The sequence below is a fragment of the Salmo trutta genome, chromosome 18 (genome assembly GCF_901001165.1).
Source record: "Salmo trutta chromosome 18, fSalTru1.1, whole genome shotgun sequence".
Taxonomy (NCBI): Eukaryota; Metazoa; Chordata; class Actinopteri; order Salmoniformes; family Salmonidae; genus Salmo; species Salmo trutta.
Window position 1 is genome coordinate 3,119,994 of NC_042974.1, and position 10,916 is coordinate 3,130,909.

Consider the following 10,916-nt stretch of genomic DNA (forward strand, 5'->3'; position numbering starts at 1 on the left):
GATAAAAGTAGCTGCAGCTGAAAGGTTATTGGGAGTGAAAGATTTTACGCAGGGCAGGCTCCAGGCATAAGCGACATAAGTTGACGCATAGGGCACTCCCCCCAAAAAATATATACACTGAGTGTACAAAACATTAAAAACACCACTCCCCCCTTTTGCCCTCAGAACAGCCTCAATTCATTGGTGTTGAAAGCATTCCACAAGGCTGCTGGCCCATGGTGACTCCAATGCTTCCCACAGTTGTGTCAAGTTGGCTGGATGTCCTTTGGGTGGTGGACCATTCTTGATACACACAGGAAACTGTTGAGCGTGAAAAACCCCGGCAGCGTTGCAGTTCTTGACACAAACCGGTGTGCCTGCTACCTACGACCATACAAAGGCACTTAAATATTTTGTCTTGCCAATTCACCCTCGATATGGCACACATACACAATCCATGTCTCAATACTTAAAAATACTTTTTTAATCTGTTTGTGCATCAGCAGTTTTTATCTTGTTTTGTCAGTCACTGATAATCACAGAAAATGTTTAGTTAGTCTAGCTAGTTATGGACCGTGCACACAGAGCACGTGCCCAGGGGCCCTGATATTCAGGGGCCCCCACTAAAATTGCAGGAAATTAGCTTTAAAACTGCAAAATACTTTCTCTGCCCTATTGCAAAATAAGTACAACTGGATAATTGTTTTATAAAATTGCTGTAATAATTAGCTTTAAAACTAAAAATCTTCTCTCTGCAGTCAAGGGGGGGGGGCACTAAAATGTTTTGCCCGCTTGGAGGGGGGAGGGTCCCCCAACAAAATAATGGTCTGATGCCAACTATGAAGCAAGGGTTTACAACTATTATACCTAAACCTGGTAAAGATGATATATAAAGACAATCTGTGCCCTGTGACTTTAATGTAGATGACTTAATGTAGATGACAAGGGGTGTTTACCTATGTGATTATTAACAGACTGAAAGAGGGCATGACATTATTAATAAGTGATACTCAATGTGACCTATTATATTACAGACATATAATTGATGATGATAGTTTTATTTTTTATTTAATTTATTTTTATAAAGCTTTTGATATGATTGAACACCCATGTATGTTACAAACACTGGAATATGTAGGTTTAGGTGAAAATGGTGTAAAGGTGATTGGAATGTTATATGATGGTAATAATAGTTCAGTATCTCTTCAACATGGAACATCTAAATGATTTGACGTGAAGAGAGGAATTCGCCAAGGATGTCCCAGCTCACCATTACTGTTCATTCTTACGGCTGAGTTATTAGCTATCTTTATAAATGTTAATCTGAAGAACAAATCTTACTGCAGAGCGTTTCCCTTCACCTTTGAAAATGAAATATGTTACAAGACTTCACTAGAAGTCAGAATAAGAACTAGATAATTTTCCTTTATCACCTAAAGCTAAAGAACTTGATCTCAAAACAATGAATGACATTTACCCATGTAATGATTTCATAAGACAGAGATTCAACTTTGACTTTAACCATTGTGTGTTTTGTTAATCAGATATTGAAACGGCAGAATTCTTTTTTTCCCCATGTCAACCTACTCAAGCCTTTTGGGATGCATTTCAGTACTAAATCACATAATGATCTATTCATACGCACTTTAACATTTATCAGTTTGGTTTTCTAATGGAGGACAGGAAAGGTGAATGTACAGTATGTATAACTTGATCATACTTGTTTTTTTTAACTACCCCATTTATTGTTTTCTTAAACAAGGTAAAGTGAAATAAACAATCTTTGAAATTGGTTCAATCTAAACAAGCCCTTAATCTTTATCTCTGTAATTTGATTCCTGTTTATTGAAATAAATTTTATTTCTAGATGTGAATTCTGTCTGTTTGATTTTTTAAATGTCTAGGAAAACAATACACTTCTCTGGACAGTATTAGTATTGTCTCGATTTTTTTGCATTGTTAACAGCAAAGTAAAATAGCAGTCTGACATTCAGAATATCATAAATAATACAATGATCTATGTTTCAAAAAATAGACCTCGTTTTATATTTTTTTTTAAATGTAACGATTGAGATCATTTGACATGGACAATACATTTGGTAAATGTTGTATTAGTATTGGTTCTGTCAGTCAAATACACCAATGGTGTTGCGTATTTTCGCTCCCAGTTCTCTCAGTTGAAAAAACTGTCCAACCTCATCTTTGATACTTTAGTGTTATTTCCATCCGCCTCAGGACGACTTGGGACGGAATAATGCAATGGAGCCAAAGCCCTCTAGGCTCTACCAATCAACGCCGAAAAGATACAACAAAGTTGCTGACTTCAGAGACGTTAAACTTGCCCAGCAAGAATGAAAATACAATATAAAATGCGTTATAAAAGAAATCCTCTCTGGCTTTATCCTTTTAAACCAATTATGTATTGTTTAAAACGTTTTCTGTATCGTCTTCTTGATTATTTTGGTCTGGCACACAGGAGCCAGCCATGGAGCTAGATAGCTAGCAATTTGCTAGTTACTACGGGGAAGTGAAGGGAAAACGGTTAAAAACGGTGTAACTTCAGACAATTTGTACGATGGCATCGCAGCCTCCTCCTAAACCGTGGGAAAGGCGGATTCCAGGAGCAGCCATGAGTGCACCAGTTAACTATCGGTTAGCAAGTTATTGCTTACTTGACGAGTTGTTGTCTATGGACTAACTATGTATGAGTTAGCTAGCTAGCGTTATCTTCTAATTTAGGGCTAGGCCGAGGCCCTAACTAGGTCGGAGCTTGTTGTTTTGCGTTTGCCTAACGGCCAGAACTAGCTAGATTTCTATATTTGGCAATAGTTTAGTATTGGACTGTTATTGGATAGTAACTCAACCACAAGTGCCCACTGGGTTCCAATGTAGTTATAACGTTAGTAGCTAGCTAACGTCGTTACCTGTGACTGGCATGTCCTTTGTTGTGTTACTAGCTAACGTTAGCTAATAGAGACGTAACCCATTGCAACACTCCTTGATTGCTCATACTTCTCTTTAACTACGAAACCAAAGGAAACTAGTTTTGAGGCGTTTTATTTTTAACATTTTGACAACACGAACACGTGATTGAATTGAATGTTCACACTGTTTTATAAGTTACGCCCCTCTTTCCCATCCACCAGGTCGACTGACTTTGCCCCACCAGGTCCCTCCACCTCCGGCCTCTCTGGTCCCGCCGGTCCTCCCGTCTTGACCCGCATGGTGCCCCCCGTCCCCCCTCGCCCTGTCCAGTCCATCCAGTCCTACCGTCCCTCCTACGGCTCCTTCCCTGGCTCTTCATACAACCCCTATGGTAGCTCCAGCCTCTACAGCGGAGCATACAGCCCCTACAGCCCCTACAGTGGTGGCTATGGCATGGGAGGGGGGCTCGGTGGGAGCCTGGGCTACAGCCGCTTCGGCCAAACCGGTGGTGAAGACGTGGCGCCCAGTCGGTTTGTCCAACAGGCAGAGGAGAGCAGTCGCGGCGCCTTCCAGTCCATCGAGAGCATCGTCCAGGCCTTCACCTCGGTCAGCATGATGATGGACGCCACCTTTTCGGCCGTCTACAACAGCTTCCGAGCCGTGCTGGATGTAGCCAATCACCTGACACGGTTACGGATGCACTTTACCAAGGTTCTGTCGGCCTTCGCCCTGGTGCGCACCCTGCGCTACCTGTACCGCCGCATACAGAGGATGCTGGGGCTGAGGCGGGACGGTGAGGTGGAGGACCTGTGGGCAGACAGTGAAGGAGCTGTTCTTGCGACCAGAGGGGCTGGAGCTGCAATGGAAGACCCCAGAGCCGGAGCGGTCAAGTCGTGGCCCATCTTCCTTTTTCTGGCCGTGGTCCTAGGAGGGCCCTATCTCATCTGGAAGCTGCTGAGCTCCGCCCAGGGGCCCGAGGAGAGCGGTGAGGCCCCTTATTAATGTCTGTGTGTGGGCTCTCCTGAATATCCTTTGTCTCTCTGACTGCCTGTCTGTTAACCACAGTTTCGTGACCTCAAACAGATGGGTCAGGGTTAATCTGAACATACACTGCTAATCTCTCTCTGTGTATGCTCATAAGAAAGAGAAGTGTGCTACATACATTTTTTGTTTGTTAGTCAGCACCTTACCAAAAGGATGTCTTTTACATTTTTACTTCATTAATATTCCCTACAGGGACTATATAATTACATTTTGATTGATTAAATCCCTATGCAGTCACCAACTGGGCTAGTGGGGAGGATGACCATGTGGTTGCCAGGGCGGAGTATGACTTCACAGCTGCGTCGGAGGAGGAGCTCTCACTGAATGCTGGAGACATGCTCAACCTGGCTCCTAAAGGTAAGAAACTAGGAGGAGAGGGGGGAATCCAACCCACAACCAGCACCATGCTCTAACCCAGTGTTTCTCAACTCCAGGCCTCCAGTACCCCCAACAGTTCACATTTTTACATTTTTTTTGTAGCCCCAGACACCTCATTCAACTTGTTAGCTAGTCATCAAGCCTTCGATGAGTTGAATCAGCTATGTTTGTCCGTAACTTCACATCAACGTAGTTGAGCGGAGACGAGAGTGGGTGGAGGGTACCTCCGACTACATCTAGTCCATACGAGGAAACGGTCGGTGGTTGTATTAGATCAACATTTTATTATAAAGGTAAGGGTTTAAGAATATTCATTTTTGCAGGTATCAACTGTCAGCGACTCAATGTAGTCGGAAATACAGTGGTAATGGGACTTGTCTTGTTTGTGCCTGTGAGATTGAGGGCTGTAGTCCAAACATGGACATTTTACCCCCCTCAGACCTCGCGCTTGCCACTTCCCTCGGGGGAATCCCTGTCGAAACCAGATGCAGTTTGATTGCCATCTTAAGTGGAAGTCCAATTCACAAACGAACTTGTATGCCATCTGTAAATACGAATACAATTGTTAAATTAGACAAGGGAAACGACACAGGACGGGTTATTTAATGAAAGGGGTTGCAGTCTGCCGTGAAGTGTTCATCCATGTAGACGGATAAGCATCTAGCTACACTTTCAGATATTATACCTTTCTAATTTTGTCAAAGTTGTTTTCATTGCAAGTTAAAGCTTACTGTTAGCTAGCTAGCTGACGTTAGATGGCTGGTTCGCCAGCTAACATTACGTTTATGATCTGTGTGTAGTAATGTTGCAACCAGTCAGGATATTCTCCATGGTGCAGCTGTAGAACTTTTTGAGGACCCATGACAAATCTTTTCAGTCTCCTGAGGGGGAATAGGTGTTGTTGTGCCCTCTTCACAACTGTCTTGGTGTGTTTGGACCATGTTAGTTTGTTGGTGGTGTGGACACTAAAGTGCTTGACCCGCTCCATTACAGCCCCGTCGATGTGAATGGGGGTGTGTTCGGCCCTCTTTTTCCCGTTGTCCATGATCAGCTCCTGAGGGAGACTGGCACTACACTACCAGGACTTTGACCTCCTCCCTATAGGCTCTCACATCATTGTCGGTGATCACACTACCACTGTTGTCGTCAGCAAACCTGATGGTGTTGGAGTTGTTCTTGGCCATGCAGTCGTGGGTGAACAGGGAGTGCAGGAGGGGGCTAAGCACGTGCACCTGAGGGGTCCCGGTGTTGAGGAGCAGCGTGGCAGATGTGGTGTTGCCTACTTTACCACCTCAGGGCGGCCCGTCAGGAAGTCCAGGATCCAGTTGCAGAGGGAGGTGTTCAGTCCCAGGGTCCTTAGCTTAGTGATGAGTTTTGTGGGCTCTATGGTGTTGAACGCTGAGCTGTAGTCATTGAACAGCATTCTCACATAGGTGTTCCTTTTGTCCAGGTGGGCAAGGGCAGTGTGGAGTGCAATAGAGATTGCATGATCTGTTGGGGCGGTATGTGAATTGGAACGGGTCTAGGGTTGATGATGGTGTTGATGTGAGACATGACCAGTCTTTCAAAGCACTTCATGGCTACCGAAGTGAGTGTTATGGGGCGATGATCATTTAGGCAGGTTACCATGGCGTCCTTAGGCACAGGGACTGGTCTGCTTGCAACATGTTGGCATTATATACTGGGTTAGGGAGATGTTGAAAATGTCAGTGGAAACACTTTCCAGTTGGTCTGTGCATGCGTTGAGTACAGTAATACTAGTACAGCCCTAGTAATCTGCACTTATTGATGAAGCCGGTGACTGAGGTGGTATACTCCTCAATGCCATTGGATGAATCCCGGCACATATTCCAGTCTGTGCTAACAAAACAGTCCTGTAGCATCCGCGTCATCTGACAACTTCCATATTGAGCGAGTCACTGGTACTTCCTGTTTTAGTTTTTGCTTGTAATTAGGAATCAGGAGGATATAATTATGGTCAGATTTGCCAAATAGAGGGCGAGTAAAGGCCTAGAGTACATTTTTTTTTGTCTGGTTGCACATTTGACATGCTGGTAGAAATGAGGTAGAATGGATTTAAGTTTGCCTGCGTTAAGGTCCCCGGCCAAGTTAGCGAAGTGCAAGAAGTATAAATGCTCTGACTTCTGCAGAGGTCATTTCACCGTGAATGCTGCACGGCCAATGCAGATGTCGGTTTGACCATTATGGTGGAAAATTACAAGATTATGTTATAATACTTTTATTGCATCAAATGGTTGTTTTATTCAACAGAATAGAGGATTCTATATATTGTGTGTGTTCTACTGAGGATGGGCCTCTGGGAGATTTACAATGTCTTTTGGGTGATAAAACCTAAAGAGCATTGCAGAGCACGAGTTAATGTTTCTGTTCTATACTGTACCAGGGAGAGATGGTTCCAGTTTGGAGTAGGAGGACCAGACACTGGTCTCTATACACTGAAAACGGTTGACACAGCTGTCTGCTATGAATTATAGATATCTTTCATACAGATCTTAACCTTGTGACCCATTCTATATATCTGTTGTTCGTCGTGTAGGTTGAAACGGGTGTATCTTAGCTATAAAAAAAACCTTGACTTTTGTCTCGGGGCTCTCAACGAATCATCTGAGGGTGATTCGTCGACCAGCCATTGCTATTGCAAAGCTCTCACTAATAAAGATTTAGTTTAAGTATAACTCTGACTTGTGTGTTAAGTTTCTCTCCTCATTTGATAATCCAGAAATGAACCAGCACACCATGCAGCACCTTTAAATGTTCATTCTAATAGGCCTATTTGCCCAACATTGGAATGATATTCTATTATTTCCATAACCTAAATAATGTATATATGTGATGCCTAGTGAACCATATCATTGTTTGAAACCTGGATGTTTTCCATAGCCCTTGTTTTTTAACAGCCTACAGAAAAAATCTGATCATAGAAAACAAATCTAAGATTTCCTGATATGCCGGTGAAACCAGCATTTCTTCTTCTACTGTCCAAAGGCAGTAAGACACAATCCTATTGTTGCACCTTCAGATATTCCCTCCTTTCTACGTTTCTACCATTAGGCTGAATAGCCATCTCTGTCGCTTTATTAAAAACTGCTGGCATGAGGTGCGCGTTTGAGAACGGTGTTCTCCTGTAATAGAGTTCTGGAACATTGATGTAAATGGGTGAGACGAGTGAACACGTACCTGTGCTTGTAATATAAATGTATTCATAGATCAACTTTGAAGCTACATGTGATATGTTTCATCAGCCTCATCTTTGTGTTTAAACATTTGACTATGGAACCACTGAATGCATTTTATATTTTTCTGGCCTATCGCCCCGGCAACTGTCCCAGCGTCTGTTTAGAACCGTCCCAGACATACTTTTTATTGTTCTTGAGACGACAGGACGCCCTTCATTTCAATCCCTGACTGCAGGAACGGGATCCGGCACCTCATTTTGGATGCCTACATTCTGGAACCTACTTGCCAGGTACTTCTCATGACATGAAACACAATTGTCACTGTTTGCAATGTAAAAAGGATATTAAGAGCGATCAAAGAGCAATCAAGTTGACTCCTCGTTAATTATCCTGCCCCCTGCTTTGGCTGGGGCAGGACCATTCTTATAGGGGGGGTGTCTTACAAGACGTCTACCCTTAACACCTCCTCTATGGTCCGTAGTAGCAGTGTTTGGGCTCTGACATGGGCCACGTGGGAGGTTCCCCCAGCCTCACACACAGCTAGTGCTTAGATGGGGTGGTTAGAAACGTCACAGATTCAACCCACAGACTCTTAGACCTACTCATCCACACACAGAGATATAGGTCTCCCCCCCCACACACACATATATACATTAACGGTTTTGACAGCCCAAAAGTGTCACACCCCCACACACACGTACGGTGACCATGTTTCACATCAGCCCACGCTTTCTCTCTTTCTGCCTCTCTCACTCTGTGTTCTCTCTTCCAATTCAAGGGGCTTTATTGGCATTGGAAACATGTTTACTTTGGCTTAGCAAGTGAAATAGATAATAAACAAAAGTGAAATAAACAATAGAAAATTAACAGTCAACATTATTCTCTGGGTTCTCTCTCTGGGTTCTCTCTCTGGGGTTATCCCTCCTACAGTGTCACCATTGTGATGTCACCGCAGGTGGAAATATCTGTGTGTGTGTGTGTGTGTGTGTGTGTGTGTGTGTGTGTGTGTGTGTGTGTGTGTGTGTGTGTGTGTGTGTGTGTGTGTAACGCAGACTTGAGAAACGAGATGGGGGAGGGGGGAGAGAGGAGAATTGACGTAGACAGCAGCCCTGGTAAAACCACAATGACGAGATAACAAGGAGGTAGGGTCCACACTTAGAGACGATTACTAGAGTTTGTTTAATTTTGCAGTAGGTCTAGATCAATTATTTACCAAAGGCATCTTAAATCGATGGGTTTTGGGGTTTTTCTGCTGTGCGTATACCAGTATGTTTTATCTGCTGCATTGTTGGTTACTTATTTTAAAAAATGTCTCATGCGCTCTGGTACCTCGGAGCCCCCTCCTTCTCTTGCACTCACTTTTGTTCCGGCACCTTCCGATTTAGAAATGAAGTACTGCGGTTACCACACTATATGTGATCAGGGGGGAAGAGTGCTGGAGGCCTTGGGAGGAAGGAAGCTAGCACTGTAGCAGGCAGGTCAACAGAACGGCATTCAGAATGGGTTACATACTGCTAAATGACCATGTTATATCCTCTCTCTCCCCTGTGTGCAGAGCATCAACCCAGGGTGCGTGGGTGGCTGCTGGCCAGTGTAGACGGCCAGACCACAGGCCTCATACCTGCCAACTACGTCAAGGTCCTGGGGAAGAGGAGAGGCAGGAAGCACGCTGAGCTGGAGAGGCTGGCCCAGGTTCAGGCCCAGCCAGGGAACCCACTGGGCACCACCCTTCAAGCCCCCCAGCCTAACCAGGCTACGGGTCCAGTGCCAACTGTAGCCCCAGGCTTGTTTTCAGGCCTAGGCCCAGCTGAAGCCGTCCCAGTAACTATCCCAGAGGAGCTGCTGGAGTGCGTGTATAGGGAAACACCAGCTGGTTACAGCAGCCTGGGTCTGGGTGGAGTGTCCAGCACCACTCCAGCTTCAAGCACAGTGCTCACCATACCAGAGAAGATTGACCTGTGATGTCTGACTTTGTGTTTTCCCACACATCCGTTGAGGCTGTGTACGTGGTTTGTTGATGAGCTGTTCTGTATAGCTCGGTCACGTCCAGCAGTTAGGAACCACTTGATCTACATCCAGAAGGTGATTCATGTTCACAATTCAGTGGCTTTGGTTTGACATTTCATCTGCCTGGAAGCAATTAGTGAGGTTGGTATATGAGGTATTGAGTACCTGGATAAAGAAAGGGGTTATCTGTCAGACATCTGGATATGAGTGTTTCTAGAACATTATCTGGATATGAGTGTTTCTAGAACATTATCTGGATATGAGTGTTTCTAGAACACTGTCTTGGTTTGGATGTCTTGTCAGTGGTTATCCAAACCAACCTATACCGATCCTGTACCAGCCTTGTCAGTACGGTCACACTACATTTTAGCCCAATAATGATGCATATTTAAATGTTTTTGATATAGATTTATTTAATTAACAGTGAATAAGTACATTAAGATCAAATTAAGTACGCTAAGAGATTATGCAAATATTTGGTAGAATATTGCATCGTTTGACGTTGACAGGACAAAGCCATAATATTATGTTTCTGAAATTCACCGTTTTGTTCCGAGTTAATGTCGTTGGTTTGATATTGAAAGATAAATTCATGGGAATAGAACGGGCTTGGAAGCTCTAACCCTGGCAATTTGACTGGTGAACTCATGGGTACACTCGCAATGGCTGCCTGATTGTGACTCAATCATTTCCATGGTATTTTGGGATGTTCTATCAACTGCTGGGTTGCCATGGTAATGTAAAACATTTATTCAAATGAGGCTTGCTGATGTGGCTCATGCAATGGAATGTATATATTTTGTAATGTCAACTCAACTGACATCACAGCCCCAATTGAAGGGTACACTTCCTACTTGTCCTTCCTGGCATGGGTCTAGGTTGAAGATGGGAATATTTTAAACCTAGGCATGGGTACACTCAATGTCTACCAGTCCACCTATTATGTTATCATTGACTTGGAGACCCTCTTTCTAGTCTTTCTATGGATAAATTACTATCAAGGTTCAGATTTGGTTCCAATGTAAGGATTGACTTGGTTTTTAATCGGTGTTAATATGGTTGTAAAATGTTTGAAATTCGGGAATGGTCCAACTATATATTAGGTGTCCTGTAAAATGCCCTAAATATTCAAAGTGAAGTTTTGAACTTGGAAAATTGAACCATCCAATATCAAGATGTATTAAATCAAGAAGTTTTGTTGAATGCATTCGTGTAAGAACTGAAATAGCCGCTCCTCATCTTGGTGTTTCAGTGGCAGTTTTAGTCCTCACTCTCCTGAAAAACTGTAATTATGTAAATACAATTATTTTGGAAATAAACATTTTCAAAACCTCAAAAGTGGCCGTTGGCTTTTTCTTACTAAGAAATGAAGAATGTATTATACAC

At 43.5% G+C, this 10,916-nt stretch overlaps 1 protein-coding gene across 1 annotated transcript; it reads left to right on the plus strand.

Annotated features, from left to right (window-relative positions):
* The first annotated feature begins 2,554 nt into the window (after positions 1-2,554).
* On the plus strand, positions 2,555-10,868 carry LOC115152765 (peroxisomal membrane protein PEX13-like). Its single transcript, XM_029697549.1, has 4 exons — positions 2,555-2,631; positions 3,126-3,889; positions 4,183-4,305; positions 9,079-10,868. The coding sequence occupies exons 1-4, from the start codon at positions 2,555-2,557 to the stop codon at positions 9,483-9,485; spliced, it is 1,371 nt and encodes a 456-aa protein (XP_029553409.1). The 3' UTR covers positions 9,486-10,868.
* The last annotated feature ends 48 nt before the right edge of the window (positions 10,869-10,916 follow it).